Source organism: Enhydra lutris, unplaced genomic scaffold (genome assembly GCF_002288905.1).
Source record: "Enhydra lutris kenyoni isolate GAN:26980312 unplaced genomic scaffold, ASM228890v2 scaffoldscaffold18, whole genome shotgun sequence".
Classification (NCBI taxonomy): domain Eukaryota; kingdom Metazoa; phylum Chordata; class Mammalia; order Carnivora; family Mustelidae; genus Enhydra; species Enhydra lutris.
In genome coordinates this window covers 6139298-6156019 of record NW_019154102.1, presented here as the reverse complement: position 1 = coordinate 6156019, position 16722 = coordinate 6139298, and the positions used below count along the sequence as shown (strand labels likewise).

Sequence of the window (16722 nt, the reverse complement as noted above, 5' to 3'; positions counted from 1 at the left end):
GAGGAGTGGGTAGAGGGTGAATCTCAGCGCTTAGGCTTCTGAAATTGGAGGTAGGAGGCTACTTCTCACCAAGATCTAGATGGGAGGATTTCCCAAATCTAGCAAGTGCGTTCAGATGCTGAGCAGTCAAAAACGATTACAGATGCCCAATACTGAAAATGTTCTGAATAAAGTAAATTAGGTGCATTTTTAGCAGGACTGTGTTCTAGCAGAGTTAGTCAAATGTAATCTTTGTATCACTAGTTATGGGCTTAAGAACTGACCATAAAACTTACTTTTTGTTCATGAAAGTTATGTCTTTTTATTCAAGTATTGGCTCACGGTGGATCATAAGAGTGGATGGTGCCTTTCCACTGCATGTTTGAGTAAAGACTGAAATGAAATCACTGTGTTTGAAACGATACTACCTCAACTAGACTCTTGGTAGTCTTCAAGTGTTGTTATTTAAAACTGAATTAACTGGACATTCATAGGCAAAAATAGGAATCTTGGTGGCACCTGGGAGGCTCAGGTGGTTAAGCATCTGTCTTTGGCTCAGGTCATGATCTCAGGGTCCTGGTATCAAGCCCCATGTCAGCATCTCTGCTCAGTGGGGAGCCTGCTTCTCCCTCCCCCTCTGCCTGCCACTCCCCCTGCTTGTTCTCTCTCTCTCTCTCTCTCTCTCTGTCAAACAAATAAATAAAATCTTTTAAAAATATATGAATCTTGACCTAAATTCACACTCATACAAAAATTAACTCAAAATGGATCATGGATTTAAATGTAAAACATGAAATTAAAAAAAAAATCCTTGAATTGAGGAGTAGGCAAAGTTCTTAGATCTGACACCAAAAGTTTGATCCACAGAAGGAAAAATTAACAAATTGGACCTCATCAAAATTTAAAACTTACTCTGCAAGAGACCCTATTAAAAGGATGACAAGATAAGCTGCAAACAAGGAGAAAATATTTGCAAACCACGTATCTGACAAAGGAATAGTACCTGGAATAAATAAAGAAAATGTCAAAGTCAACAGTAAAAAACTTAGTAATACAATTAAAAGGAGCCAAAAAACAAGAGCAGACATTTTTCACCCAAGAGGACATGCAGGTAACAAATAAGCACTTGAAAATAAGGTCAACATCTCTCTCCATTAGGGAAATGCTAATTAAATCACAATGAGGAATCACTAAATAAAGAGTTTGGCATTGTTTCATTTATAAAACTAAACAATGCAACCCAGCATGACCTAGCAATTGCACTCTTTGATTTTTATCCCAGAGAAATTAGAACTTATGTTCACACAAAAATTTGTAGATGAATATCCACAGCAACTTTACTTGGAATGGCCAAAAACAAACAAAAGTACATCAGTACTGTGGAATGCTCTTCAGTTATAAAAAAAAAAACCTTGGTACACAAACTTGGATAATTCCTTAAGGAATTATCTGAGAGAAAAGAGGCAATCCCAACAGGTTTTATCCTGCATGACTCCATTTATATATTAGCCTTGAAACCATAAAATCGTAAAAATAGAGAACAGTTTAGTAATTTCCAGGGATTAGAGACATGGAAAGGGTCAGGGAAGTGAATGTCAGTATAAGGGCAACAGGAGGGACCCTTGTGGTGTGGAAGTGCTAATATCTTGCCTGACTGCATCAGTGTAAATATCCTGATTATTATACTGTACTACAGATGGTCCCAATGCTGCAAGATGATACCAATTTTGGGAAACTGGGTAAAAGTTACAAGGGATATCTCTGTATTATTTCCTGCAACTACATGTGAATCTACAATTACTCAAAATAAAAAATGAACTTAAAAAAACAAACAAGGCAACAACTTGAAAACTAAATTACTTAGGTTATGAGCCCAGAAAAGCAGCCCATTCCCTATGGATGGGGATGAGCTGACACTACTACCATCATTATCATCAATATGCATAGATCCATGACTATTTGTAATCTGGTTTCAATTTATCTTCTTGTCTCCTCTCTTGCCTTATCCACATTTCCTGTGCTCCTACCATACTGTTACAATATTGAACAAAATTATAATTAAAATACCTGTAGAATGAGTTGTTTAATGTCTGTCCTACTAGACAGTAAGCTCCACAATATCAGCAATCACATAGAAAATGGATTTTTTAGGAAAAAACATTTATATTAAATTTTAAGTTGTTATTTCTAGTATGTAAATCCCTTCATCTCTTTGAACTTGTTTACATCTCTCTCTCTCTCTCTCTCCTGTGTGCGACATACACACAGCCTTCTATGAATGATTTGTTGTATAGAAATTGTGGAAAATAAGGGAAAAAGCTACATTCCATGTTCAGATTAAAGCAGTACTGAAAGAGGAACAATAGAAGCCTCAGGGGAAGATGATCACTTGACAGAACTAGTTTATCAGAAACAAAAGTTTAGAGGTGGGAGTTACTATAAAAACCTAATCTCCCATCCTCCAAAACTGGCAGAACTACTGGGTGAGGCACTGAATTTTTCAGTCTACAGAAGGCAGTTTCAATTAGTTTCATCTAGAGATTTTGAGAGGTAGGGAGATCCCAGCCGATATTTGGTTATAATTTTAATTTATCTACTTACTAAATGTCAACCCACTAGATAAGTGAACTCCTTGAGGACAAGTACTGTGTCATTCATCTTATGATCTCAAACTTGGCACTCAGGAGGCATTCAACAATGTTTATTAAATTAATGAATATATAATTCACCCTGGAAAATTAGGGGTTTGATATATTACCCCTCTTATGAGTCTGTAAATTTCAAAAGAGATTCTGCTTAGTACAAAGAAACATTGCAAAGGGTAGCATTTCAAGCATAAGCTATAGTGTGAGTGCCTTGCTGGTTATTCAAATTATTCATGCAGACAATTCCACTCTCTGCTTATGAGCAAGGCCTTTTCTATTTATATATATAAAAACTGGGGGTAGGTGGAAAAGAGTGTGTATCCTCTTTGTGCATTGGTTATTATCTCTCCACTGCCTCTATTGTTAATTTCTTCAACCACTGTTAAAAAACACATCTCTACTGTATTTGATTAGAGAGAAGCTGTAGCCTCCTACACTATTCATAGTTTGTCAAAAAGAAGAAACACAAAGAGCTTCAGTTGTGTTGAAAAACTCTTTGCATTTAAATATCAAATAGGCATTTTCTAAATAATAATATAATAATTTTTAATCCTTAAATAAATATAGCTTGGATAGGCATCACCAATGGCCATGTATGTGATATGAGGATTCTAAAAAAGCTCTTAATCATCCACAGTTACTCCCTTTTGCTCCAAATGATGTCTAATAATTTAGAGTTAGAAGTTCATTCCTTAAGGGTCTCCAGTTCCAGCAGTATAGCAGCCTGAGCTAATGCAGAAACCCTAGACAGACATGCTGCATTAGACATAACAAGTGATAACAATAGATGAGCTCACACACAGAAAAGGAAAATCTCTAGATCCAGAAACAAAGAGGAAAGGAAAGCCAGAGCGATAAGTGTGTGAGTTAATTCTGCATCAATTTTGGGGCAGTTTTATTTGATCTTGAAACAGCAAGTGACTTGGGTTTTAGTAACTACTCAGGGAAAGAAGCTGATGCCTCAGACCAAAGGGAGTTGGAAATAAAATATTGGAAAAAACAAAACAAAACAAAACAGAATTCTCTAAGGGCTGAATTCCCAGGCCCGTAACTTATATAGGATAGAAATTCAAATTTACACTAGCTGAAAAATGAACATAAATATTGATTGGTACTGGGCCTGTGCTATTTCTGTGGATCTGGTGCAAGCAAACAAGCAAAATGCCCTGGGTCACACAGGATTTACACAGAAACAGAAAGCCATGTGAAGATAGTATCATAATATAAAACATTGTAAAACACAACCAAATGAAATGCCATGAACAAAAGTCAACAAACACATAACACCCCTAAAAATCTAAAATAACAGAAAGGATTATCTAAATATTATTGTCTAGAGGTGCCTGCGTGGCTCAGTCCGATAGGTGTCTGCCTTTGCTCAGGTCATGATCCTGGGGTCCTGGGATTGAGCCCCATGCTGGGCTCCCTGCTTGGTGGGGAGTCTGCTTCTCCCTCTCCCTCTGCCCCTCCCCTCACTTACGTTCTCTCTTTCTCTCTCAAGTATATAAATAAAATAAAAATAAATATAATTGTCTAAAACAATTAAATAAACACATCTAAAATCATTAAAGAAGTCATTGAAACCATAAAGAACAAAAGTCAATGAAAATAGAATAGTAGGTTTGAAAAGGAACAAAATAGAACTTCTAAAATTAAAAAAAAAAATCATTAGAATTAGAAGCTCAATGGACAGGTTAAACAGATCAGATGCAGAGTAGCAAAGAATTCTGTGAATTAGAAATAGGTCTCATAAAGTTATCCAGAATGAGGTAAAGAAATGAAGACTTGCAAAATGGAGGTAACAAATACAGAGATAAGAATGAGAAGCTATGGGGCACCTGGGTGGCTCAGTGGGTTAAGCCGCTGCCTTCGGCTCGGGTCACGATCTCAGGGTCCTGGGATCGAGTCCCGCATCGGGTTCTCTGCTCAGTGGGAAACCTGCTTCCCTCTCTCTCTCTCTCTCTCTCTCTGCCTGCCTCTCCATCTACTTGTGATCTCTCTCTGTCAAATAAATAAATAAATAAATAAAATCTTGAAAAAAAAAAAAAAGAATGAGAAGCTATAACATATGTATAATGGGAATTCTACAAAGAGAGAAGAGAAACAGAAAAATTATGAACAGATAATAGCCAAAAATTTTGCATGATTGATGAATGATATGAACCTTTTCATTTAAGAAACATAAATCCCCTGCAAGATAAAAAATGTCTACATCTAGGGGCGCCTGGTGGCTCAGTGGGTTAAAGCCTCTGCCTTCGGCTCGGGTCATGATCTCAGGGTTCTGGGATCGAGTCCCGTATCGGGTTCTCTGCTCAGCGGGGAGCCTGCTTCCTCCTTTCTCTCTTTCTCTCTACCTGCCTCTCTGCCTACTTGTGATCTCTGTCTGTCAAATAAATAAATAAAATCTTAAAAAAAAATGTCTACATCTAGTTATGTCATAGTAAAATGGCAAAATGCCTAACAGAGACTGTACAGCAGTAATCATAGAAAAATTCATTGCTTTAGCTGTGATTTCCTCTTTAGTAAAAAACAAATTCCAAATATAGTCTAATGAAGTAAAGTGGATGCCATGCTGCATAAGAAGGGCTTTTGGACGAAAACTCCAAAACTTAAAAATCATATAGGCGGGGCACCTGGGTGGCTCAGTTGGTTGAGCATCTGACTCTTGGTTTCAGGTCAGGTCATGATCTCAGGATCGTGAGATTGAGAATCTGCTTGAGATTCTTTCCGTCTCCTTCTGCCCCTCCCCTGCTTGAAAGTGTTTCTCTCAAATAAATATAAATAAATAAATAAAAACAAATAAAGTCTCTCTCAAATAAATAAATAAATAAAGTCTTTTTAAAAAATCATATAGGAACTATGGGGTGCCTGGCTGGATTGTTAGGTAGATCATGTAACTCTTAATCTCAGGGTTTTGAGTTCGAGCCCCATGTTGGGCATAGAGCCTATTTAAAAAAAATCATATAGGAACTAGGGTAAAAACCTCTTATTTCTCAGGTCCAATATTCTTGTGTCTTTAGTAACTGCAATACAGCAGGAGTTTGGACATTTGATTATATTAGAATGAATCATTCTAATACAACTCAAATACTTCTAAAGGCAGGAAACTAACAACCTGTCATTTTTTCTTACTACTAAGTGGATTATCAAGTAGTGAACCAAAGATGTAAATATTTGATTGGTAATTATCCCCAGCAGTTCCTCTAGCCTGAGGAGAAACCTCTGTCTTCAGAATATTTTCCATGAAGGGCTACTGCACTTGCCAGGAATGGCGATTTTAGTCAGCCTTCTGGAGGGGTCTGATAAGATGCCAATGTCTCCCTCAGGGTCTGACTGAAAGTATAATGTGTTGTTATCTTTTGGTGGAGTATCCTGAGCTCTAAAAGATAAATAAAATAAAATAAAATAAAAATGCTTGGGAGTTAGTCTGAGAACAGAAAATTAACCCCAGGCTTTGGGTTACTATCTCCAATGATGAGTAGACTAGGCCCCCCAGAGAAACTTAAGGTCTCCCAACTTTCTCACCTGAAGAGATTTCACTAGTGTTTTCCATTAAGCCTCACAAAGAGACCTCGTCTTTTTTGTTCTGATAATGCTTTTGACCTTTCCAATTCCCACGTCCATTTCCAGGGGAACTGACATCATTGGAAGGGCCTCTTTGAAATCTTAAATCCAAATATTCCAGATCCCTTGCTCAAGCTAATCCTTTCACATTGCTCTTGTATGTCATCAGGATCTGAGTCCCTTGACCTCTCTATCAGCCCTCTTCTCTCTTCATTTAGACTTCAACCAATTTTGACGTAACCACTCTCTTTTAAATATTTTCAACCCAGGGGTGCCTTGGTGGCTCAGTGAGTTAAAGCCTCTACCTTCGGCTCAGGGCATGATCCCGGGGTCCTGGGATTGAGCCCCGCATCAGGCTCTCCGCTCAGCAGGGAGTCTGCTTCCCTCCCCCCCCCCCCCCCCCCGCCGCCGCCTGCCTCTCTGCCTACTTGGGACCTCTTTTTTTTATTAAAAATAAAATATTTATAAAAAAATACTTTCAACCCAAATGATCTCTACTTAGAAAAGAGAATTCAGGGAGATACTGTAGGTAAAGCACTTGCTGAGAGAAGTGCCCAACAGTGGTAGCTAACACCATTACCTTCACTACCACCAACATATATTCTTATTCCTTTCTCAGTGTATTATACCAGACTGCATGGCATATAATCCTGGGCTGCTAAACATTATTGGGTTAAATCACGAAATTGCTCACACAGATGACAATAAAATTCATGCTTCCAGACTTAACTGATAAGTAATTGGTTCTCTGATGAGTTTTCTGAATTTTGAGACTACTCTACTCTAATTTGAGACTACTCTAAACCTTCTCCAATCTCCTCAAATCTCCTTTGCCCCACCTCCTCCCATCATTCTTATGCTCGTATTTGACAGAAAAAGAAATTAAGAAAGAGAGAAAGAATCAGAAAGAACTTCTCCAACCTCCAGTCACCAAATCTGCAAACCTTTCTGCCTTTGTGCTTTCCTCCCCTGCCTTTCTCCTCTGACAATGGAAGCACAGTCTGGTTTTTTGCTAGAGGCCAATTACTCCACATTCTCTCCCACTCTCTGTCATCCTCACCCACGTTATCTTCAACCTTACTCCATTGGCTCCTCCTCATTAATATTTAAAACATATCCCGTCTTCAAAATTTCCTTTTTATTCCAGCCACCTCCTTACATCTTTTTCTTCCCACCCAAACTTTAAAAAAAAAAAAAAAAAAAAAGATTGTCCGCTTTTACTGCCTGTAGTTATTTACTTTTTCCCATTGTCATTGTAATCTGGTTTCCACTGTAGATCTCCTGAAACTGTTGTTATCTGTTGTATCAGTAACTCCCATAAATTCTCCTCAGGTCACATTTCATTTAACTGGTCAACCACTTTTGGCACATTGATTATTTCCTCCATCTGAAACACTCCATCTTTAGGAATACCCACCTTCCTAGAATTCCTACTTCTCTTGACTGCTTCTCATGAGTATTCTTTGTGGTTTCTCTCCGCTCTCTATCCATCCTTGAATATGGTACTCCTGAGAGTTTGGTCAAGGGCCCTATTCTTTTTGTACTTTTAAACTAATTACATAAAGGCCCTTAGACTGAAGTGGCTCTAACGTCTTTGTCCAAAATCTGTGTAAAAACTTCAAGGTTATGAAATCTAAACACTAAAGTCAACCAGTCACAAACAGCCAATTGGGTTTAAAGCTATGGCCAATCCAGGGGGGCGCCTGGGTGACTCAGTGGGTTAAAGCCTCTGCCTTCAGCTCGGGTCATGATCCCAAGGTCCTGGGATCGAGCTCCGAGTGAGGCTCTCTGGTTGGAAGAGTCTGCTTCCTCCTCTCTCTCTGCCTTCTTCTCTGCCTACTTGTGATCTCTCTGTCAAATAAATAAATAAAATCTTAAAAAAAAAAAAAACAAACAACTATGGCCAATCCAATAATCTCCTTTCTTTGTCTCCACACCTTCTCTACTTAAGTCTTTCCCTGGCTCCTGTCAGGGCTCCTAACCACTTCTGGTTTGGCCCTGCCCAATTCCAATAGATTTTTACTCAATAAACTCTTAAAATTGTTATTAAGTCTGTTATCTTTTAACAATAGTCTGTATCAGGGGCGCCTGGGTGGCTCAGTGGGTTAAGTCTCTGCCTTTGGCTCAGGTCATGATCTCAGGGTCCTGGGATCAATCTCTGCATCCCCTCTCTCTCTCTCTGCCTGCCTCTCTGCCTACTTGTGATCTCTCTCTCTCTGTCAAATAAATTAAAAAAAAAAAAAAGACAATAGCCTGTATCATCCTAATCCATATATCAAAGTACTTTTCCATCCTTTAGGGATTCAGCCTCCAAATCTGTTTCTGCTATCTCCAAGAAGGACTTCATTATCTATCCAGCTTCTCAAACCAGAAATCTGAACTCATACTGTTTCTTCCCATTGCCTCACTCTTCATGTTCAATCAGCTACCAAGTCCAGGCCATTCTTCCTACTGCAAGAGTTCTCAAATTATTTCAACTATCATCCATGCCATCGGTATGTCACAGCTTCTTAAAGGGTCCTCCAGTTTCCAACTTGAGTCTGTTTTCATTTACTCTCTACATAAAGTCAGAGTGATTCTTCGAAAATGTAAATTATATCATGCTGTTCCTATGCCTAAAATGTTTCAGAGGTTTTTGTTGCTTTTAGGTTTGAAGTTCTAAAAACGCCCTAGTATTCCTTTCTAGGTTTCAATCCTGTGCTCCTCTTCCAAGCAATATGCAGCCATTCAGAAATTTGAATTCCCAGAGTTCATGCTTGCATCCTCTAAGATTTTCCTTCAGCTAAACTATACCTTTGCACTCAACGCCTTTAACCTCAACTTTATGTATCATGTCCAGGAAGCTACTTGACACATCTCCAGTTTGAAATAACCCTTTAGGTGTTCCCAAGGCATACTGTACTTATCCAGCAATTAAGACTATTGTCTTTTAACTGCTTATTCCCTGGACTAAAGCTCCAGATGACTGCAAAACCCTGGAGGGCAGAAACCACTTGCTCTTCTCATCTCAAGGGCCAAAAAGGAGCGTCTGACACACAAAATAGTAGTTCACTTAGTATGTGTTAAATGAATAACTATTCACTTTTTTGGAATGAGGGCGGCCCGAAGACTACCAGAAAGTGGAGGGCTTAAAGGTGACTGAGCAAACAGATCGATGAGTAACAAGTGAGATGGATACAGAGTACCTAGGTTTTTCCACACACTCGGGGTGGGGGACTAGGCCCACTGCCTTGTCGGAAGGCACCGCGACTACCGGCAGCCGCAGGGAGCGCGCGACCCCAAGCGAGAAAGGACAATAGCTTGGAATTCCGCCTCGTGTTTCCGGTGGGGCAGCCTCGCGCTCCGCGGGTGTGGCCCGGGGGTGGGGGCTCCGAGCCGGCCCCACCGTGAGGGAGGCGCGGCCCGCTGGGCTCCCACCGCCGGTCCTACCGCCACCGCCGCAGCCGCCGCCACAGCCGCCACCACCTCCTCCGACTGCGTCGCTCCGCCCCGCCCCGCCCCGCCCCGCCCCGGAAGTGACTTGAGGCTCGTCCGGAACCTGCGGGCCCGGCTGCTGCAGCGTCACCAGCCGAGCCGGTGCGGGGCGGGCGGAGCGGCCGCTGCCGCCGCCAACGAACCGGGATCGCGCGGGGGCCAGCAGCGCGCAGGCCAGGGGAGGGGGCCCAGCGGTCGGGCCGAGGGCGACGGGCCGCCGGCGGGCGCGGGGCGACGACGACGCGGAGGAGGCGGAGCCCGGAGAGGGGTGGGGGTCGGGGAGGGTTAGGGTGGGAGGGGGTGGGGGGGTGTCCCTAGGCTCATGGAGCCGGCCGAACGGGCGGACGGCAGGGATCCCCCGGAGCCCGGTGGGCGTCCCGGCCCGGACCCGCGGGGCTTCGTCCCTCAGAAGGAGATCGTCTACAACAAGCTGCTGCCCTATGCCGAGCGGCTGGACGCCGAGTCAGACTTGCAGCTGGCCCAGATCAAAAGCAACCTGGGCCGGGCCGTGCAGCTCCAAGAGCTGTGGCCCGGGGGCCTTTTCTGGACCAGGAAACTCTCCACGTAAGTGTGTACGGGCCTGTACGGTGGGCGGGGAGCAAAGGCTCTGGGGTGGGGGGCGTCCGGGGTGGGTGGGAGGTGGCTCTTTGGCCGTACCGGACCGCTGGACTCAACTCTGCGCTGACTCTAGCCAGTGGTCCGGGAGCATTAGTCTGATAATCGCGACAAGCAGCCTGGGAAGCACTCAAGTGCCCTCCCTGACACTTTCCTGCCGGACCTCCTCGGTCCTTACGAGCCCTCTACGTCCTCCTCAGCTGCCTCTCCCCCAAGGATTCGGGTTGTTGTCTTCCGACCTGCGGGGCCCTGGGGAGCTCCCAGGGAAAGAGGTGAGCGGTCCCCCAAAGGTCCTCCTTGGACCTTTAAAGACTTATGGGGGAGCAACTATTGACTTTTCCTGTTGCTTGCTCCGGCTTTTCCTCTACCGTCTCCGCCTCTTCGTATCCCTCAATTCATGTCTCGTAACTTTCTGAATGGGTAGGAGGCCGTAGGGAACTTGTAGGTTCTGCTTTTTTAGGCCTGCTCAGTCTTTGTGGCTTTGATTGAAATTGGTTTAAAATCAGCCCTTACCACATTCTCGGGCTGTATACGAGACGTTAATGTTGAGAATGTTGAGTCTTAGAACCTCCGGGAAGTGTGTTTCTCTAGTTGTGACATTTCCTTTGGAAATGTGCAACCCTAAGGAGAATAGAGAAGAGAGCTGCCAGATTGTCTAGGGCGTTATGAGTACCTGGCTTGTGTTAGTTTTTGAGTCTCTCAGATGAATATAGATGACCTAAATCAGTTTCAGTTGTTGTATTATTCTTTTATTACTGCTACTGGTTTTTTTTTTGTATGTGTGTGTTTTTTTTGTTTTTGTTTTTGTTTTTTTGCACAAACACCCAGCAGACTTTAGTGCCACTGAAAGTAAGGGGGAAAGAAGTAAAAATACAGTCTGGGAGGAAAGGTAGAGACTATATATATACCCATTTATGTCCAAATAACCAGCAAGATGGGCATCTTCACTGTGTCAGAAGTGCTTTTTAAGAAAGTTGTGCTATATCTTGTTTGGTTAACTGTACACAAAATCTGGTAACATTTTATGTTCATGCATGTGGGTATGGATGGATAATAAACACACAAGACATAAGTTACCTCTCCAGTGTTTACCCAAATCTGCTGAGTGAACTGGGTGATGACTCAGGGTTTTGTAGTGCAATAGTCTTCTCAACATTTCCTCACAAGATGATTCTTATCTGCCAGTTATTAGGGAGCCTCTGACAAATTTCTCATCTCCTCTTGACGGTGGTGGTGGGGGTAGTAATACCTTTTTAATGAAGACAAAACTAAAACACTTAATTTACCCTTTTCAAAGAGTGACGTAAAATATCAAGGTTAACAGCTCTTCCCTGATTAGAGAATGGAGAAGTTTGTGTATTTAGGATTAATAGGAGACTTTGGGAAAAAAAGTAATGCAACTGGGGGAAGAACCACTTTCAGTCAAAACAGAGAAATGTTTTATAATTGATTAACATCAAATGATATTTCAAGTGAACCTCCTATGTGTTTGTGTTACTTAGGCACAATAAAAATAAAGTTATTTTGTTAGTTCCAGTAATTCTTGTATTTCGATCACTCTTGTTAGATTTACCAGAGAATAACCATTTTGGAGAACACAGCTTTTAAGATTTTTTTTTTTTGGACAGAGAGAGAGAGAGGAGAGAGAGATCAAAAGCAGGCAGAGAGGCAGGCAGAGAGAAAGGGGGGACAGGCCCCCCGCTGAGCAGAGAGCCCAATGTGGGGCTCATCCCAGGACCCCAAGATCATGACCCCAGCCGAAGGCAGAGGCTTAACCCATTGAGCCACCCAGGCGCCCCAGGACACAGCTTTTAAATGCACAGTGTGTAAGTATACCAGTGTGTGAATGCATATCTGGTTTGGATTTCTGAATCTGGAATCTACACAGATTTAAGCATTGTTTTCTGACATATTACTGAGCTTGGCAAATTAGCACCTAGAGTTGGATTATTTTTGGCTTATTAAGTATGAGTAGCTTTTACCTAGAAATGGCTAAAAATACAGTGGAGATAGTCCTTGGTGTTGAGGCTAGATTGCAGTTAGTAAGTCTTATTAGCCTGTGATCCCCGAACCATTCAATGCTGTCAGAATTTTATTTTGGAACAGTGGTTAAATGCTGCAAACTGATTCTCAGCATTGCATTATAAGACATTTTGAACTTGGTGGGACACGTTGTGATCTTGGTTGTATTTTTTTTTTTTTCCTAAGTCATGTTAAGGTGACCTGTTTATAGTTGCACTTGTTTTTTAATGAGCCTTGTGTGTTGCACAAGTTTACATCTGAATGATGCCAAAACATGTGATGACAGCTGTCAATTACCTGAGTAGTGATCATATTTAGCACTTTATAGAAGAATGGAAAGTAGTAATGAAAATAAAATCTAACTTCTACCAGTAGCTCTGTGACTGTGGGAAGGTTCCTTTAATCGTGTGTTTCCGTATTCTTGTGAAAGAAATGAGGGGGTTGGACCAAGTAATTCCTGAGAAACATTCCTGGTCTGGTATTTTGTGACTTTATTTTTTATCCTGTAGAGCCTCAAATAGGCCAGTGTGTATCTTTCTGTAAGGACTATTTGAGCAGCTTGTAAAGTACTGGAAATAGTTGTATATATAGATCAAGCCCGTTCCTAAAGAAGACCAGAGCGTAAATGCTGTTCAGAGGCACTGGGACTGGATCCGGACCAGAAGTGTACACCCCTGTTCTGGGCATCACAGGTCTGTGTTGGGTAGAGTTCTGGTTTGGGGATACTCAGGCTCCACCTCCCTTTTTTTTACTTTTTACCTCACTTAGGGTACTTACCATCATTCTGTTTTGATCCATTTCCGAGACAGTGGGTCTGTGTAACATCTCTGTGAAGAAAGGTTATTTCTGCATGCTTTAAAAATTGGCCCTGTGGTAAAATACAAGTTCTCTTGTATGGACAAGCTAACGTATTAGAGACATTATGTGAGGTAATAACAGAGGGAATGTTTTTAAGAAGCAGGGAAACAAATTGGGAGAAGAGAGGCACAAACCTAATGGTCTTTGGGAAACAGCAGTAAAGACAGTTTCTTGGACTCGAAGTGAAAGATGTTGATGGATAACTGGTATGGTCCATGTAGAGAATGACGGAGTTGAAGAAGGATAATCCTGAAACTTGCTTTTTTTCCCCTTGTCTCTCTGGACCTTTCATGTGAGGTAGTGAGGTCTAGTTTAAAGACCTCAGTTATCTATACCTGGCTTTGCTGTGGACATTCTTACCATCTTGGTCTTGTTTAACCTCTCTCAGCTTTAAGGTCCTCTTTTGAGAAGTGGAGGAGTGTAGACTTTTTGTGGTTTTTCAAACTTAAAACTTATCCATGGACTGTTCTTTAAAAGCAAAATCTTAAACCTGCTATTGGGCTCCTTGGACAGGATAAAGTTGCACTGATTTTTTTTTTTTCTTTCTTTTTAACAGTTCACTGATCATATAAGCCCCTAAAGCCTGCTCAGGGCTCTGAAACATACTGTTTGAAAAATCATTGAGTTAGTCCCAAAGGGTCTTTCTAGCTTTCTGTTCCTTTAAAATGATCTGGAGGAGGGAAAACAAGTGAATAGCCTACTATTTCCTACAAGTTTACCCCATCCATAATGCTTTCTTTCTTTCATGTTTCTTTCTTTCTTTCTTTCTTTCTTTCTTTCTTTCTTTCTTTTTTTAAGCAGAATTTTGATTTTAGTGAAGGATGTGCACTTGGTGTATTATGAAACAAATTTAAATGTCTTACTTGTTATAATGAAATGTTATATTCTGTGCTGTTTTATTACAATGAAATGACTCTATTATACTGACAAATCATTTCATTTACTAATTAAACTGTAACTTCCTTGTTTAATTATTATTAAGAACATGATTAGCCTTCCTGGATAGGAATTGGATTATCCCAGTTGAAACCGCATAATGTTTTTAATTAGATTACATAACCACCGGAAACTTAAGTTTAGTCAAGATATGAATTATCAAATACACTGAACTTCTTTTGTGGAAAGTAATAATCTGACCACAAGAGCACCCATATTTGTATCATCTGTTGGGGGAGATGTGTTGGGGGAGAAAGTAGAAAATGCTAACCACTGAATCTCAGCTATTAACATGATATACTTATTTGGATATCTAATGTTTAAGTGTTGAAATTGTGAAGTACACGATAAATAGAAGTGCTTTTTACTTGTAAAAAGTCTTGAAATCTTGACAGATTACCACATTGATCAGTGAGCACCAGTTAGGGAAAATAGTGGAAAAGTTTTCCACAAACTTTTCCACTATTTTCCCTAACTGGTGCTTTGTTATTATATGACCCCACTCAAAACAGGAACTAGAATTTCTTTGTTGAATTGATTTGAAAGCTGATTTTCCATAGAAAAAGCAAAGTAACTTAATTAAATTATTTTGGGGGACATAAATTTTTCTGACGGAGTTGTATAACAGCACAATAAACTGTCCTTCACATTTCTTTCTTTCTTTCTTTCTTTTAAAGATTTTATTTATTTATTTGACAGACAGAGATCACAAGTAGGCAGAGAGGCAGGCAGAGAGAAAGGGAGGGTGTAGGCTCCCCGCTGAGCAGAGAGCCCAATGTGGGGCTTGACTCCAGGACCCTGAGATCACCACCTGAGCTGAATGCAGAGGCTTTAACCCACTGAGCCACCCAGGCACCCCATTTCTTTTTTTTTCTTTAAATTAACTAACTTTAGTTTTTAGAGCAGCTTTAGGTTCAGAGCAAAATTGAGCAGATAATACAGATATCCCCTGTACCTACATAAGTACACATTTAATTTTTCATAGCAATCTCAAACTTAGATATTTTATATATGTATATTTGAGGCCCTTCCCATTTTTCAAACACCTTTTTAGTTTCTTTCTTGTCTTACTTTCATTCATTCTTTCTTTCTTTTTTTCTTTTTTAAGTAGGTTCCATGCCTGATTTGGGGCTTGAACTCATGACTTAGATTAAGAGTCACATCCTCCATTGACTGAGCCAGTCAGACTTCCCTCAAGAACCACTCTTAATCATTCTTTTAAAACACCTTGTCAATTTCTTCTCACTATAACTAGTGAGGATGTTTTTGGAGAATCTCATTTGTCAATATTTTGAATAGTTTTTGAATACTTTTTAAATTTATTTTGCTTTAAACTTTTTTTATCGTGGAACATAGCAAACATGTACAAGGGAAGACAGTAGTCTAGTGAACTCCAGGTACCCATAATCTGTCTTCAATTATCAACTCAAGACCAGTCATGTTCCTTCCACTCCCGTGCACCCCACCCCCCCACATTGTGTTTGAAGCATATTACTCCATTCATAAGTGCTCCCAGTATGTATCTGCAAAGGAAAAGGAATTAAACCAAAAAAGTCAATACTGATGCCATTCTCAGGCTTAGGAAAATGAACAATAATCCAACATCACTTTGATCAATCTCTTGAAATTCTACTTGCAGAATTTGTGGTTTTAATTCTGAGTTTCCATTTGCATTGTTTTGTCTAAGGTTTACTGCAGACAGACCCCATGGACAATGATTTATAATACAGCTGATTAATGAACATTTGTGTATTTTGGCATCTTTCTTCTCCCCCTCTTAATTGTGGAGACATAGAATCTGTCCTGGGGCAACCAGGACTTCCTTGAATTCTCCATTTTAAAAACAAAGATACTGAGGTTCTTATTAGGTTAATAATACATAGTTGGATGCAAAGGAGTAGCGGCAGGAGTCTTGAACAAATATTTTCTGAGTGCTTTGTCAGGGGCAGGCACTGGTTTTGGCCCTTGAGATATGTTAGTGAAAGATTTCTGCCCTCTTGGGAAGTTCCAGTGCTTTTCTCTAAGCACACATTTTTGTTCTTTAAGGACAGCCTTGGCAAGTATTAGCTCCATCAAGAAACTTGAGGAGAGAAAATATGAATTCTAAGTGCATTACTTAAAAAAAATTCTTTTTCTGACCGTATGTTTTAATGCCCTAAATGGAGGCACTGAGAAGGGCAGTTAGGGGAAAAAAATTAGTGAAACAGTACTATTTCTTGTTCAGAAATGTGAATGTATCATTTAAAAACAATTTTCCCAAGTGGTCTTGCTCCAGTAAATTGTCTTTGAAGTACATGTTCTTGACTGAAGTAAAATGGAGGCAGTTTCTTGGTTTTTTAAGGGATACTTATTTATTTAATTAGTAAATAAGGGTACAACTTCTTCACCCATTTTCTCATTTTGAAACCTGGGTGTTAACTTTTCTGTTAAATGAAACATTTCTAGTGAATCTTCTCTCACTGCTCTCCTTTTCTCCTTTTTAATACAAAATCCAAATCTGTGTTTTTTTCTAACCTGTGTAGAAAATTAGATCAAAATCTCATACAGTGTGAATGGCAAGCTGAGAACAGGGTAATAAAAGCAACAACAAGCAAACAACAACCAAAAAAACCTTTAATATTCATTGACA

The 16722-nt window shown here is 40.5% G+C and overlaps 1 protein-coding gene across 1 annotated transcript in view; it reads left to right on the top strand.

Moving 5' to 3' along the window:
- Positions 1-9984: 9984 nt before the first annotated feature.
- LOC111147976 (proteasome activator subunit 4) overlaps positions 9985-16722 on the top strand; it is a 112503-nt gene continuing 105765 nt past the window's right edge. Inside the window, exon 1 of the mRNA XM_022504290.1 lies at positions 9985-10226. Coding sequence (XP_022359998.1) covers positions 9985-10226 — 242 coding nt within the window. The remainder of the gene's footprint in view (positions 10227-16722) is intronic.